At 56.6% G+C, this 16134-nt stretch overlaps 1 protein-coding gene across 6 annotated transcripts in view; it reads left to right on the forward strand.

Annotated features, from left to right (window-relative positions):
- The window catches only part of PI4KA (phosphatidylinositol 4-kinase alpha), a gene marked incomplete at its 5' end in the record, with an annotated part of 95141 nt that overhangs the window by 35245 nt on the left and 43762 nt on the right, over nt 1-16134 (forward strand). For all 6 annotated transcript variants that reach the window (XM_079941878.1, XM_079941874.1, XM_079941875.1 and 3 more), the window contains 11 exons: nt 874-939; nt 2994-3090; nt 4196-4387; nt 4736-4836; nt 5610-5739; nt 6461-6593; nt 7576-7671; nt 8032-8215; nt 8624-8727; nt 10542-10710; nt 12335-12385. In XM_079941878.1, the coding sequence (XP_079798004.1) occupies nt 874-939; nt 2994-3090; nt 4196-4387; nt 4736-4836; nt 5610-5739; nt 6461-6593; nt 7576-7671; nt 8032-8215; nt 8624-8727; nt 10542-10710; nt 12335-12385 (1323 nt within the window). The remainder of the gene's footprint in view (nt 1-873; nt 940-2993; nt 3091-4195; nt 4388-4735; nt 4837-5609; nt 5740-6460; nt 6594-7575; nt 7672-8031; nt 8216-8623; nt 8728-10541; nt 10711-12334; nt 12386-16134) is intronic.

The raw sequence follows: 16134 nt of genomic DNA on the forward strand, positions 1-16134 counted from the left end.
ACCCAGTGTCGGCGGGCAGGGTGGAGCCAAGGTGAGCTGCTCAGTAGCCGGCTGTCCTGAGACCCCCAGGCCGGCCATGCTGTCAGTGTCCCGACGGGACAGCAGCTCTTTAGGGTCGTGTCAAGAGATTCCAGTTGAAGGCTGGATGTCTTGGGTCGTTCAGGGGAATTTGTTTTTCAGTTTTTTTTAACTTTCAAGGTTAGGTTTTCTTCTAAACCATTTTTAAATTTCTTCTCCTGGCATGTCGTTTATCATTATCCATATGTTTTAAAAATAACCTTACAGCACTGTAGTGTGGTGGCAGTTTTCTCAGGCGGTTCTTAGTCGGCAGAACAGTTCTTCCTGTCCTGAGCACTGGTACAGAGTGGGGCCAGGGTGGGGGTGGCCAGTGCTCCTGTGAGGAATTCGCAGTGTGTGCTGCAGCGCCCAGAAGAGCCAGCGCCCTGGCCTGGGGAGGGGGCATCGTTGGCGCCTGGGGACCGGCTGTGATGGGGGTCTACCACGTCTGGGAGGGGCCTCGGGGGGGGAAAGTCAGTCTTGCCTGGAGTCTCAGCGCTTTCGCTTCCTGGAAATGGAAACCTCATGTACCCAGATTTGAGGGAGTTGGTTCCTTTTCTGTTTTTATTTCATTCCCATCTATGGTAAGAAAGAAGTTCTAGGTGATGGCAGGATTAGGGACATTTGTGTGTGTATTGGAGCCTTGGGGCTCCAGTGATGTGCTTATTGTTGGCCTCTTATTTCCATCCATTTTTCACTGTGAGCTTGTGATATGGTTTCATACGTCAGCACGATTTGTTCTTCAGTGGAATGAGCTGGCACTCCTGTCTCCCCCTGTGTGTGCCAGGTGCTCACGAGGTCTCGTTTCCCTTGCAGGTGAAGAAGATTGTTGAGGAGCCTGTTCTCAAGTCCCTGGATGCAGTCGTAGCCAGCGTGATGGAGGTACGTACTCCCTGTGAGGGCATCACGCCGAGATCACCTGCCGGGCACACCTGTGTCGGGGGAGTGGTGAGGGTTTGCAGTGGGTGGGGTGGGGCCACCGGAGTGAGGGAGAGGCTCGCCCTGAGACTTCTGCGTACGTTCCAGTGACGACAGCACACCTGCTGCCCAAGGCCTTGCCCTGTGCCTGGCTCCTTTAGATGTGTCCCCTACCGGTGCCCCGTCCTGGCCCCTGAGCACTGGTCAGGGTCTCTACTTCACAGGTGAAAGCAGAGGTTCGGGGAGGACTAACTGGTGCCCGCGTCCCATGGTCAGCATGGGAGCTGGATTGTGGCCTGGGCCCCAACTCTGCTCCATTGTGGTCCTTGCCCCCACGGTGCCTGCAGAGCCACTGCCAGGGCTCGGTACACACCTCTCATCAGTCCAGGCACTGCAGGCCCTGGCTTGTGAGTGTGAGGGGTGTGTACTCAGGCATCTTCTGTCCTTAGCATGTTTGGAACCAAGGCCCACAGCTTTATTTATAAAATCATTAAATGTCGCTGCTGGGAGGCCTCAAAGTCCCTGGGAACATTTGGGTCAGCCCCCTTTTGTCAGGGTCCAGAGAGATCACCGATTTCCAGGCTGATGGCTGCTGTGGCCATGTGCTGGGCTCAGATTCCTTGTTAAGCCTGGCATTCTTTCTCTCATCCGATAATAAGACATGCAGCGCCTGGCACCACCAGGCTCAGTTATGAAGCGGGAAGGGTACCACCAGGGACCTCCCTATGCTGCAGGCCACAGCTCCTGCCCTGCATGCACTCCACCCCGCTGTCTGCGGGCATTAGGTGTGTGGCCGGTCACTTGCCAGCTGGTCCGCAGCCCTCCTGCCTGTGGGCCTGAGCTCTCACTGTGCTTGCTCTCAGAGGTGTCCTGGTGTCCTTTGTCGGTGTGGGGTCGTGTGACCCTGGGCAAACCAGGAGGCCAGGGCTGGAGCTGGGCTGGCAGGCACAGCAGCCAGACGTGTTGGGCCCGAGTGCCGTCCGTGGTGAAGAGCTGGCTTGGGTCCTGAGGGGAGAGGAATGCCAGGAACATGGGGCTTTGGGGCCCTTTTCCCCGTGGAACAGAGCAGTTTCTCATATTTTGTTTCATAATTTGGACTTTAGTGTAAATGTCCATTTGAAGAATTGGTTTTGTGGCTAAATAAAAGCTCGAACCCGAGTCACTGCAGGATAATCCTCCTCCTCATCCACCTTCACTGGCAGTGACCGTGCTTATTATGTGCCAGATGTGACTCCCTCTCCTTGAACCCACGGCACACCCACTCTCAGCCGGGAAGACAGAGGCTGGCAGGGCCTTCATCACACAGCTCTGGGGCCCTGGGGCCGGGCTGCACCGCCCAGGTTCCTCCCTCCTTGCTCTGGGGTGGGACCCCTGCTCACCTTAACCTCAGCCAGTGTCACATCTGCCCTGCAGGGAGTCACGAGGACTGTGCCTGTAGGGCCATTCGCGCAGCGCCCTCTGATGGCACCGGTGCCCATGGGACACGGCCTCCACCAGCCTCGCCCCACAGGCCCCTTCCCGCTGTGGATTTGCCTCCGCATCTGCCTTCCCCGCGCTTACCTGTGTCAGAACTTTTGTAAATCGTGCCTTTCCATTGCACTAGACTGAGGGTGCAGAAAAATTAACAGCATCTTACTCAACTCACTAGACCTCGGATGAATTTTTTTCCCCAGAAGAAAACTAGCGTCACATTTTAGATGAGATTGCTAAAGAAAATTTAAAGTGAATTTTAGTTACAAAACGTAGGCCGAATCCGAAGGTGCCCCAGCTGTCGTGTCTATGACTGAGGGGGACAGGGTGCAATGTGGTCTTGTGGCCCTGTGGCTCCTGCACCCCCACTCTCCTTGTTCAAAGATGCCTGGAGAGGGTGAGCCCTCAGTGAGAGGAGGTGGTCCATCCTCCAGGGGCCTGGGGCTGCTCCCTGCAGGCATCTCTGGGCAGTGTGAGCGTAGGAGGGAGGAGGGAGTCACTGCAGTGACCGGCGGTGCCAGTCACGCGTCCCATGCCTCTACCCGCAGGCCAACCCCAGCGCCGACCTCTACTACAGCGTGTTCAGCGACCCCCTCTATGTGGCCACATTCAAGATGCTACGGGACACTCTGTACTACATGAAAGGTGAGGGTGGGGTCCTGCCCTTGTGCCAGGGCCGCTTCACAGCATCTGCAAGGAACGTGGACACGTTCCTGGGAGAAGCAGGCGATGAGGGACATGCACCTGTCGTCCTGCCCCCGGTGCTGCCAGCAGCGCAGCCTCTTTGGTGGGTGTGTCTCCTCGGCTGATGTCTGACACGGACGTGTGGGGTCGTCCTGATCCCCTGGTCAGGCACACAGTCTAATGTGTCTGCCTTACATGTTTCAAAACATTAAAAAAATGAGAAAACGAGGCAGTCGTGATCTTACAACTCAGAATAATTTGTCAGTAGCGGAGCTCACACACGGAGTTAGCAGTTCCTTCCAGGCTCTCTTGTGTGTTTTAAACACAGTTTTCCTAGGCTCTTCCCTTAAGTTGCTGAATGTGCTTCATAAACAAAAGCTTTGATGACCACATGGTGTCCTGTGGGTGTCCCATAATCTCCTTAGCTGTTTTCCTGATCTGATTCCAAGCACTGCTGGGGCCTGAACCTGGTTGGGGCCACCATGAGGGCTAGGTTCCCGAAAAGCGGCAGGTGCTGGCTGCTCGGCCTGACCCCGGAGCCTGTGGCCTCCCCTAGCCAGTCTGCTGCTGGCTTTCTTGGCCAGTCTGCCCTCTGCCTGTGCCGTCTCTCGGGTCCCCTGCACTGTCCAGGCCCGAGGACGAGAGCTGGGAGAGGCTGCAGACTGGGTGCCTTCCTGTGCAGGGGGTCCTCCTCGGGCTGCATCCAGCTTTCCCACATCTGATAACTGACGCCCTTTTTAGAAAGTATCACAGGAGTACTTTTCGTTAATCAGACCAGTTCTGGTGATGGCACTCCCCAGGTTGTGTCTCGTGTTCAGGTTTGAGTGTATTGACAGCTTAAAACAAAGCATGGCTCGCATTTCGCTGGGAGGTGACCATTCTGAGTGTCAGGTAGCATGTGTGCAGGGCTGGCGTGCGTGCCCGTCCTGGCTCGCCCCAGCCCGCCCCAGCCGGCCTTCCTGGAAGCATGGTAGCCAGCAGCAGCTCCCTCTCCCTGGGTGTCTGTCGCAAGGGAAAGACCACGGCTGCTCACAGCCTGAATCTGTGCCCGCTCTCCCTCCTGCAGACCTGCCCACCTCCTTTGTGAAGGAGGTCCATGACTTCGTGCTGGAGCAGTTCAACACCAGCCAGGGGGAGCTCCAGAAGATCCTGCACGACATGGACCGGACCCACAGCGAGCTGAGCCCCCTGAAGCTGCGCTGCCAGGCCAGTGCCGCCTGCGTAGACCTCATGGTGTGGGCTGTGAAGGACGAGCAGGGTGGGTTCCCCGTGCCACCGCCTGGCGTGTCCTCCGCTTATGAGGAGAGGAGGGGGCTCAGGGCGGAAGATGGTGCTGGTCCAGGAAGGTGGGGGTTCGGGGGGAGCCACGCTCAGGACACGGGACAGGGTGGGGGCTGGCAGCGGACGGATAGCCCACCCCGCAGGATGGTGTCGTCATAGCAGCAGGAAAGGAGCAGGGACGCCCATCTCCGACACTTTGTGGTGGAGCTGCTTCTCAGAGTTAGTGAGCCCGGGGTTTAGTCACGTTCTATTTTGACTGATGAAGGAGTTTTTGTGACCATTGGCCTTTGCTAAAGGTCCGTACCCTCCTCTGTTCTGAACTTAGGCGCAGAGAATCTGTGCATCAAGCTGTCTGAGAAGCTGCAGTCCAAGACATCCAGCAAGGTCATCATTGCTCACCTGCCCTTGCTCATCTGCTGTCTGCAGGTAAGTCTCACGGGCCCCGGTGGGGGTGGTTGGGGGCGCGGTGCTGACACCCGTCAGCAGGGCCTTCTTTTTTTTTGCGGTATGCGGGCCTCCCACTGTTGTGGCCTCTCCCGTTGCGGACCACAGGCTCCGGACGCACAGGCTCAGTGGCCATGGCTCACAGGCCCAGCCGCTCCACAGTACATGGGATCCTCCCAGACCGAGGCATGAACCCATGTCCCCTGCATCGGCAGGCGGACTCCCAACCACCGCGCCACCAGGGAAGCCCCAGCAGGGCCTTCTTGCCGTGGCCAGGCTGTGGCAGGCACCAGCAGCGAGGTCTGAGCTGCTGCCTCTAGGAACTTGAACTAGAGTCTGCTGTGGACAAGTTCAGTGCTGGGAGCCCACTGCTGACGGCCAGCAGGCTTTCTGCGAGTGGGGTCCAGGCACAGCCAAGTCCTGCGTTGTGAAGGCTGCCCTGCATCTGCCGGGTGTTCCCAAGGCCTCGGACGCCAGCCTGCTGTGCCGAGACTCTGACCTTGTCCCAACCCCACTGACTTCACGTCTGCCGTTGTGTAAAAGTAATGCTTGGTGCCCTTTCTCCCCTAAGTTTCTTCTAAAAGAGATGGACACGCTTTAACAGTGAATCTCGCCTTTGGGTGGAGAGAGTCCCAACCACCCCCTTTCTGTCTTTGTGCCCCATGGCCGGGTGGCCCTTGGAAGTCTGATTGACTTGGTGTCTGAAGGGGTGGGCACCTCCCCTGCAGCCCCTGATGGCCCGCTGTGCGTTGCAGGGCCTGGGCCGCCTGTGCGAGAGGTTCCCGGTGGTGGTGCACTCGGTGACGCCATCCCTGCGGGACTTCCTGGTGGTCCCGTCCCCCGTGCTGGTGAAGCTGTACAAGTGCCACAGTCAGTACCACACAGGTAACTGGCCGAGAGGCCGCCATCCCTGGGCTGCTCCTCTGCCTTTTCCTCCCAAGGCTTCCCCTGCACAACTCCCTGGGGTGCCAGGCCTCCCTCCCGCTGCCACTGCCCCAGGCCCCGGTCCAGGCCTGCTCTTTTTGGCACCTGCCCTCTCTGGGGCATCCTGCAGTGTGCGTCCCATGTCCCAACGCTGGGCCTGGAGCTCTGTCCCCTCCGCTGCCACAGGCCCAGAGCACGGCTGGTGACCAATGTTAATTAAGTACCCTGCTGCGCACTCGGGTGCTGAAGTGGTATCACCATGCTGCCCCCAGTCCCACCAAGGTAGTCCCACCCTTCAGGTGGAGAGACTCTGAGGGCCCTGCTCTCACGCTTGCCCACCCTTCCTGCCTTCCTGCTCGTGAGCTGGATGCCCTCAGGCCATGCCCTTGCCTTTCTGCTGGAGCTGAGCTCCTAGGGGCCAGGACTTCTGAATCATTTCTTAAGACGTTGCTGTTTTATGTATTCATTGCTTTGTAACTTAAGTGTGCTTCCTTGATTTAAACATTTGTTTCATTCTTTCTGTTCTCTGACACTTTGGATTCTGAAATGCTTGGTGAAGTCTTTGTAAAGTGATTGCTTTTATAGCTAAAGATGATTACATTTGATTTTGGTTTTGAATTTCAAACACGGGTATGGAAAGTGACAGGCATAACCAGATAGATATTTGAACTTTCACTTCCAGTTGCCGGCAATGATATAAAAATCAGCGTAACCAATGAGCATTCTGAGTCGACCCTGAATGTGGCGTCAGGGAAGAAGAGCCAGCCTTCCATGTACGAGCAGCTGCGGGACATTGCCATCGACAACGTCTGCAGGTGGGCGGCCTCAGGGGGTGAGGGGGACAGGGGTGGGGTGTCAGGCAGAGCCAGAGACATTATTGTTCAGGGAAGCTTCTAAACCTGCACTGGATCCGAAAAGGGAGATTGCTACATGTTAAAGAAAAAAAAAAATTTCCTGCCTTTCTTTTCCTGATCATAAACGTAATAAAAAACAGAGAAAACCTGTGATTTGTAGAAAAGTAGACAGAAAAGAATTATCCCTTAGCCCATCATCCAGAGTGATGACACGTGGTCCTATTTCATCTTGTTTTCCGTGTGATTTTTGGTATAAATGAGAGGGTTTACATGCCCGAATGTCCCTTCGGCACCAGCTCCATCTGTGTGAACTCTTGCTGTCCACACTTGGGGACCAGATGCATTCTGATTTGCAGGAGACGTGCCTCTCCTTGTCTGAGTCCTGGCGCCTCGCTCTCGGGGCCATCGGGCTGGAGCCCAGCTACTCTGTCAGACTGTCTTCTCTGACTTTGTGGCCTGGGAGCCAAATGTGTGGGGAGCGAGAGATGCTTGTAAGATTTCATGCTCCTCAGGGCTGTTAGATTTCCCCTTCTCTAGAGCATAAGCATTTCTCCATACTATTAAAACCTCGATATGTAATTTTAACATTCCCTCAGCCACCGTGGGACCATCTGTCTTTCGAATCAGCTATTGTGACTTTTGTTGAGAAACGGAATTTTAAATTGGAATTGGCATGAGTATGACACCCTAAAGGAGACCGTTCTGGGCAAGATAATGAAGTTACTCTTTTCAACTGAGATATTTGTCAAAGGGTGAAATCTACAGCTGTTCTTTGAATTCATTCTGTGTAATGATGTTCATTCAGATTTCTGGGGAAAGAGTATTCAGAGCGGGTCTTTAAACCTTGCAGACCCGAGACAGGAAAAACTCAACCAAAATCAAACACAAAATGCTCATCTGGTTATTCTGATGCCTCATTCTGCTTGGCCTCCTCCTTGCTCAGGTGCCTGAAGGCTGGCTTGACTGTGGACGCAGTGATCGTGGAGGCCTTCCTGGCCAGCCTCTCCAACCGGCTCTATATCTCCCAGGAGAGCGACAAGTACGTCCTGTCCTGTCCCGGGGGGTGGGGGCGGGGGCAGCTGGTCCTGTGCAGGCTCATGGGGCCGCTGGCATTTGCACGTCTGTGCCGCTTTCTGGCACGGAATGGCGTCGGGCATTGAGTCTGTCCCGCGATGTCTGCTGAAGCCCACCTTCGAATGTCCACCCTGGACACTGGGGGAAAAGACCTCTGTCTTCCCGCCTGGTGCTGGTGATTGCAGATCCCAGGCTGTCACTTTCAGATGGACGCTTCCTCTGAGAGACTGATGACGCTGGGGTCCAGGTCCTGGCTTCCAGCTTCATTTCCCTGCTGCGTGCTGGAGCACCATTCCCAGGGCGTGTCTGTCCTTCCCTCCCATAGGGATGCTCACCTGATTCCGGACCACACCATCCGAGCCTTGGGCCACATCGCAGTGGCCCTGAGGGACACCCCGAAAGTCATGGAGCCGATCCTGCAGATCCTACAGCAGAAGTTCTGCCAGCCCCCCTCCCCGCTTGACGTGCTCATCATTGACCAGCTTGGCTGCCTGGTCATCACCGGAAACGTAAGCACGGCCGGGAACCCACTCTCCCTGGGCAAGCTTCGCGAAACTCCTTGATTCCCAGGAATGTGAAACTACACATTAAGCTTACCCTGCGGAAGAGTTAAATGCTCCCAACTTTCTTAACACTGAATGGTGAGATTTTTTTCCAAGTAAAGGAGAATAGTGTAATGGTTCCAAGAGTGCCGGAGAAAGAGGTTTAAACTATTTTCTTGCCGATGTTAATAGAATGGAAATGGAACCGATTCCACTCTTGGTGTCTAAGTTGAGGTTTGCATAAACCTTTAGGAAGGGCTGGCCTTGATGCTATTTCAGGCCCCACTGTCCCTGGTCCCCAGTGTGTACCCTCTGGGTGTCCATGGAGGGCGCTTCCAGAGGAGATGTGGTCACGTGTCCCTCACTCTTTTCCAGCAATACATTTACCAGGAGGTGTGGAATCTCTTCCAGCAGATCAGCGTGAAGGCCAGCTCTGTTGTGTACTCTGCCACCAAAGATTACAAGGACCACGGCTACAGGTAAGTCTTCCCAACCTCATTGTTGCTCTCGATCCTTTGAAAATGTGAGATGTGAGAACTTGTCTTTTAAATAAACATCTTTTGTTACAAAAGCACTACATGTTAGAAATACATGTCCCAGGCGGGAATGACCCACACAGGGCCGCCCCTGAGCTAGCATCTCTGAGCTCCTCACCCAGTGGGCACAGCGCCCCGGGTGACCGTGTTCTCACAGAGCAGCACCAGCCTTCCTGCCTGTCATCATCTTAGATGTCAGCATGGTGTCCATCAGGTGGCAGCGCCGCAATCTGTCTGGCCAGCCCTAGGCCGCACATTAGGTAGTTTTCCAGTGTTTCTGCTGGTTGGTGCTGCATACCTGTGCGGTCTCGGATGCTCGCCTCAGGGTGGATTCAGAGGGCAGGGGAGGAGACGTTGACAGCCTTGGGTGTATGATGTTTGCGTGAGTCCTCGCCCTCCCCAGGGATGCCTCAAGGACAAGACGCGTCCTCCTGTGTTTGGAGGATCTCATGGACTTGGTCAGATGAAGTCAGGAGGGCGGTGGGCAGGGCAGAGGTTCTCCTCTCCCCTCCTGACCACTCCACCCAGGGGAGGGGGTGGCAGTGCGACTGTGTGAACTCAGGACATGCTCATCTTCTCTGTGCCTTAACTTCCTCACCAGCTGTGTGGGTGTATGAGGCTGTGTGTATGCATGTGACAGCTCTCAGCACAATGGCTGCTTCTCTGCCTTCTCACTGCCGCTCCCACGGGAGCGCCAGCCACTGGAACGCAGGAGTGGCCTTAGGGGGCTGCCAGCTCACCTCCCTCTCCTGTCTGTCCGTTCTGGTCTCCGCAGTGACACTGACACACAGACCAAAACCTCTTCCCCTTGCATTTTGCTCCCAGAGCAGCTCCTGCGCCTCCTCGCCCCTCCCCTCCCTGTCTTTCCTTCTGACCTCTGATCCCGCCTCTGCCTCGCTGCTCAGCCCGTGCCATGTACGGAACTTACCAGTTCCTCATCTTCTGCCACATTTCCTTCCTATAGCACTTTCTGACAGTGCCACCCACAGTGACTGGTCTCCCGCCGGAGGAGGCATCCACTGCCATCCGTTTCCCCCTAGAGATTTGTCTGGGAAGGGGTGCCTTTTGTCCTGGCTGCCGTTGCTCTGTGATTTTGGGGGCAGACAATGTGCTACATGCTTCACAGGGACTGTTTGATTCCCCCACGCCCTGCAAGGAGGGAATTATTATCCTTGTTTACTCAGGAAGAAACTGGGCCTTAAAGACCTGAGCTACTTGGCACAGCCCGGCTGCAGCAGCATCCAGCTGACCTGGCACTCAGAGCCCAGCCGCCCTGCTGGTGTGCAGTGTCAGCTTCCTATTCAGGGTTTACATGGGGTGACAGGGTCGGGGCAGGTCGTCAGGACCACTGAGCACTTCCTGAGTGTCTGGTGTGAGCTGACCCTAACCTCAGCCCCAGGTGGAGGAGGAAGTGTCGTCAGGGTTTCCTGGGTGGTGGTGATGAAGGGAGACTGTAACTGGAGGGGAAGTGGGTACCCTGGAAGTGCCGGGGAGCGACATGCCCGTTCTCAGCTGCGTGGCCGCCCGGGCACTTGAAGGAAGTGTCCCGAGACTGTCAACATGCCCCAACACGCAGGCTCCTGGAAGCTGAGCAGCCCCTGGGCCCCCAACTTGTCTCAGGGGAGGTTGGGGTCTCTTCCGCAGCAGCTGACTTTCCTTCAGGGCTGGTATCCTCTGGTGGCATGTCCCTCGCCGTGGGGGTCTTCGTTCACAGTACTGGGGGCCGGCACTGTGGCCATGTCACTTCTCTCCCACAGGCACTGCTCACTGGCTGTGATCAATGCCCTGGCCAACATCGCGGCCAACATCCAGGACGAGCACCTGGTGGACGAGCTGCTCATGAACCTGCTGGAGCTGTTTGTGCAGCTGGGGCTGGAGGGCAAGCGGGCCAGTGAGAGGGCCAGTGAGAAGGGGCCCGCCCTGAAGGTAGGGCTTAGCCCTGGGCACCGCCTTGAAACCCGTGCTTTCTCCCTTTACCTGGTGCCATCAGGAACGGGGGACTGGTTCCTTCCCAGGGTGCTGGCGGGAGTGAACAGACAGACAAGGGGCTGCCCCTGCAGGCTTAGCGGGACAGGCATGGGAACAAAACAGGGGCGTCGGGTGGTCTCAAGGCCTCTCTGAGGTGGAAGCGAGTGAACAGCAGCCTCGAGTGAAAGTCTCACCTAGGAGCGAGGGGCTGGTGCAAACAGGGCCTGAGACCCTTTGCCCTGCTCAGCCCTGCCTTGCTCCCTGCCACAGCAGGCTAGGCCACTGTTCCTCTTGTCTCCTGAGTGGGGACCAGTTCCCCGTGCCCAGGAGATGGGGGCTTGAGGGTGTTGGGGAGACACCTGGAGCCCAAGGAGGCCGAGGCTGTACCCTGTTGAGGGCTCCAGGGCCCAACTCCCCCACCCCCACCCCCACCACTCTCACTGCATCTCCCGGGCTCAACACTCAGGTGTCCTGCTTCGTTCCTCGGCTGGGGTAGGGGCTCCTTGGGTGCCGAGCTGAGCTTGCCCATGCACCCACCCCCCACCTGCAGTGACAGGCCAGGTGTCTGTGGGGCAGCAGTGGGGGGTGGGGTGGGGTGGAGACTGGCCAACACACTGACCACCAGGAGCTGAGGACAGAAATCAAGAGCTGGGGGGACACCAGCTTAGGACTCTGTCCCCACCCCTGCGCGGCCATGGGGCCTCGGCAAGCTGTCCTGACCCTGTTCATCCCTGAAGATGGAGCAGCCCTGCTGCGGTGGGCAGTCGATGCCCTCATGGTCAACTGAGCAGCTGGGCTTCCCGAGCCGGGCTGCTCCTCATGTGTCTGGCCAGGTGGCTGACTTTTTACTTAGTTTTTTTTTTTTTTTGCGGTACGCGGGCCTCTCACTGTTGTGGCCTCTCCCGTTGTGGAGCACAGGCTCCGGACGCGCAGGCTCAGCGGCCATGGCTCACAGGCCCAGCCGCTCCGCGGCATGTGGGATCTTCCTGGACTGGGGCACGAACCTGTGTCCCCTGCATCGGCAGGCAGACTCTCAACCACTGTGCCACCAGGGAAGCCCTACTTAGTTATTTTTAAGTAACCCCCAAATTTTCCCAGACTTGGAAAGAATGTGTATTCATTATAGAAAAGATACAGAAACCTATAAATAGTAAAAAATTCTCTCCTTAGATCCAATCGTCGTTAACCTTTTGACAGACTTTCTCCTAGGTGTTTTATGCAAATCTATTTATTTTACGTAGTTGGCACTGTGTGAGAGCATACTTTCCTACATTTAACGTTTGATCTGGGCACTTTTTAAGGTGACAGTGCTTTTCAGAGCGCAGTTTCTGTAACAGCTTGTGATATTTGTGCAGAGTTGTCACGGTTTATGTAATCCTTCTCCTGTTTGACATTCAAATTGTTTCCCTCTTTTGCTGTTAAGATGATGCATCTTTATATGTGTTTCTCTGTATATCTTTTTCATTGTTTCGTGTAGGTTAAGGAATTTCAGTTTTCATGACACTGTGTCAGGTCTTTTTTTTTTTCCTTTTCAATGAAAGAAGCGCGGGCTCATCAGTGACTCAGTTCTGTTCTCCTCCAGGCCTCCAGCAGCGCGGGGAACCTGGGCGTCCTCATCCCCGTGATCGCTGTGGTAAGTACCCGCCCATTGGTGTCTCGGACTCAGGTGCGGTGCTCGTGCTGAGTGCTGCCCAGAGACCTGCAGCGAGTTCCCTGAAAGGTGCTGTTCTGAGGCTGCAGGGATCCTGCAGCTGTGGCTGTGTCTTCGATCTTCCGCGACTGCCCCGTGGGCATGTGCCTGCTGTGGCCTTGCTGCCTCGCCCCCTTTCTCCATGCTTGGCCGAACCCCTGGCCAGCTGACCAGGACTCTACTGCCCGTTCCTCGGGTGTCGGGGTCTGACTTAGGTTTTCCCTGAGCTCCCACCCGGCTCAGGTGCCTCTGACTATGGCCTGCAGGTGCTGCTTCCAACCCCTCCCCCCACCCCCAACCCCCCATAGTGAGCCTGGGGCCTCTGGTTGGTGCCTGGGCCTTGGGGCTGCAGCCCTTGGTGCCCTGTCGGGGATGGCTCAGGCCTGTCTCTGCCGCAGCACTGCTGCAGTCAAGGGCCGTCCGTCTTGTCCTGTCTCAGCCTGCGGCCACTTCTTCCCAAATGCCCCTTACGGATGTCACTTTTCCCGGCCCAGGCGTTCCCAGCTGCCAGACCTGAGCCAGGCCCGCGCCCGGCTTTGTTTCATTGGTGATTCTCGAGCTCCCACTTAGCCTGCCTTCTGCTTAAGCCCCTGCTTCCGCCTCCAGTTCTCCTTCTTCGTTCGAGCATTTACGTGGGTGTCCCTGCACGTGGAGAGGTTGACCTCCGGCTGTCCCAGGGGCGTCGAGGCCTGGTGGGCGGTTGGGGAGCCCTCTCCTATCTCTGCAAAGTAGTTTCGGTCTTTGCTTCTGTGGGCATTTGTCATTTGAGTCTGGGGACCGTTGGGAGTCCAGTGTCAGCCGGCCAAGGCGGATGAGAACCGGCAGCTAACTGGCTTATCATCCCTGGCTCTGATAGTGAGACTGATAGTCGCGGACTATGTCTGGGGTGGGGGGGTGGGGTTCCGTCTCGGGCCACCCCCACCCTCTGCCTGTCCCCTTCTCCCTCCCCCGAAGGTGGCTGACTCAGCCGGGCTCCAGGACAGCATCTCTCCCCAAGCGTGCTGCAGGGTTGGAGCTTGGGCTTGCCTCATGCCTCCCACTTTCCCCGGGAGCCCTCCCACCTCTCCCTGCGGTCAGGGCCCCCACAGCCCCTCGAGGGCCTGTGGGTTGCTGGGACCCTGCCGGTTTACACCAGCACCCACAGGTCGGTTTCTAAAGACGTCATGGTTGACGTCGACTCGCGCACAGTGCATTGAGAAGCGCCACGAGGACACTTTGTTGGCCTGGAGGGAAGGGCGAGGGGCATGAAGTCCTTGGCCCGTGGAGGGCTCCATGGAGAGCAGGTTTGGTAGACAGGGAGCATGCCCAGGGGGCCTCTCAAGTTAACGAGTTCTGGGATATTTGAGCCCCACAGTTCTCTGACCCGTGTGTATGCCTGTGAGCTTGTAAGTGTGCTTGGCGGTTGTTGTTTGGAGTTTAATAAATGCATGGAAGAAGTCTATAGGGGACACTTCGCACTTTGGGGGAGCGATGACTTGTAGGTTTGGTTGGGGGCACACCAGTTTTAGGGTCACTGGGGCCGGAGTTGGACTCCTGGCCCTGCATGTGGGGTCCTGGGAGAGTGTCCCAGTCTCTCCGCACCTGCTCTGCCAGCAGAGTGTCTCAAAAAGATGGGGTGACTTTCTGTGGGGCTGGCGCGTCAGGGCAGGTAGATATGTTAGCAGTGATAGGCTAGCACATGCTCACCTGAAACACCCGTGTCTCCTCCAATACAGTGACCTTTACATGAACGGAATAAGTATCGTTGTGTCAACAAGTTAATGGTTATATTGTGGAGGAGAAAACAAATATTTGATTCTGTTGCTCAACACAGAGCCCAGATGCCATGGTTCTTGCCTCTGCTCTCTGGTTCTAGCCCTCACCCTAACCCTGGACCTTCTGGGAGAAACTAACTTCCATAGTTTTTTTGTTTGTTTGCTTGAACGTTTTATACTTTAAAAAAATTCTTTTTTTAATTTTTTATTTTAAAGAAAAAGATACTCTGTTTTGGATTTTTCGATGACACAGTGTCTTCAGTGACTTAGTTGAGTGGACGTGGCAGTGGGTCTGGGCAGGAAGCATGGGTTTCTGCCCTAATGCAGCTGTTCCCTTATCAGTGATCTTGGGAGCCTGGGGTGGGGGCGCCAGCTCACATGGCCTCCGAGGCTCCTTCCTGCCTGCGTTTGGTAGTCTTTGTCCTGTGACTCTGTGATGCTCTTCAGAAATGTCACTGATTCCATTGCTTGAACCTATAGCTGGAGACATAGTTGCCCTGCTGTCACAAAGCGTGGAAAATGTCCATGCACTCCACTCGGCCGGGCACCCGGGCCACTTGCAGCTTGTGTGGCCTTGGACAGGTTATTCTCTTGGTGCCTGTAAAAGGATGTTTGGGGACTAACACTTTCAGTCATAGACCTGTGTGAAAGCTGCTCCCTCTTCCTCGTAGAGATGGTGTCTGTCCTCAAGGGTTTGTACTTCACCTCAGGAAGGGAAGGGGGAGGGGCCCAGGTAGGCCCCCAGTTAGGGACCCCTGGGCTGGAAGTGGTAACCCAGGCACTGGGCTGAACCCCTTCGAGACAGTAACCCACTTCATCCTCACAACAGCCTGCAGGATAGGGACTGTGTTATCCCTGTTTCACAGACAGGAGACTGAGGCACAGAACTTGCCTCAAAGTGCCAGAGCCGGGAGTGGAACCCAGGCAGCCTGGCGCAGGCCTGTGCTCTGGGTTCATATCTGCTGCATGGAGGCACCTCGTTTCTGAAGGGGGCCCAAGGGCATTCTGAGCAGATTGAGGGGCTGGAGCTCTCTGACCCTTGGGAGTCGAAGAGGAGCCTGGGCCACGTGTCTTCATGCCTTCTGGGTGGGGGATGTGGGGAAGGGCTGAAGGTGGAGTCTTGAGATGCACATGGGGGTGTGGGGGAGGAGCCAGAGGAACCAGCAGCAAGACCAGAAGTGTCAGACAAGCCCAGGGGAGGACAGTGTTGACTCAGAATAGAGGAGTACTTGGAGAGGGTGGTCAGCAAGCCCAGGTTCCCTGCGAGGGCAAGAGGGATGACAGGGAAAGGCCCCCCTGCCCTGGGTGGCAGACACTGGACGGGCCCTGGCTCAGGCAGTGGGGAGGGGGCAGGGGGAGAGGGTGAGGGGTGAAAGCAGGGCCGGGGTGGGACTCAGGCCTGTGGCTGAGCGCGCCTCCTCTGTAACAGTGGAAGCCCCAGGTTGGTGTGAGGATGGGGATAACCCAGCCTCCACATCGGGGAGCATTCTTGCACCCCTTTGCTGCCTGTGACTGTGTCAGTCTCGCTGGGTCAGAAGCCCTCTGTGGAGTCAGGCCAACCAGGCTTCGACCCCAGCCCACTGCCCACTGCGGGCCCGTGGGGTCCCAGTCTGACGGCCACACGCGTGGCAGTTGTGAAGCCCCCGGCGCTGTCCCCCGCCCCACACTGCGGAGGCCTTGTGCTCTTCTTCCTGAGCAGCCTGTGTGGATTCCACTGGTCTTGCCCCGGAATCAAGGGTCCAGAAATATAGTCCTCGGATGTCACCCGTTTTCTCGAACCAGACGCACCACAGGCACGTCTGAGGGTCTCCCTGTGTCTGGGGATGGAAGCTGAAGCGTGTGCCGCACATACAGACTGGTGTTTCCGGAGCCCCCAGGCAGCTCCATCCACGCCCCCCCCCCCCCCCCGCCCCCAGGATGCAGCAGCACTGCCACATC

Source organism: Stenella coeruleoalba (assembly GCF_951394435.1).
Source record: "Stenella coeruleoalba genome assembly, chromosome: 14".
Lineage (NCBI taxonomy): Eukaryota > Metazoa > Chordata > Mammalia > Artiodactyla > Delphinidae > Stenella > Stenella coeruleoalba.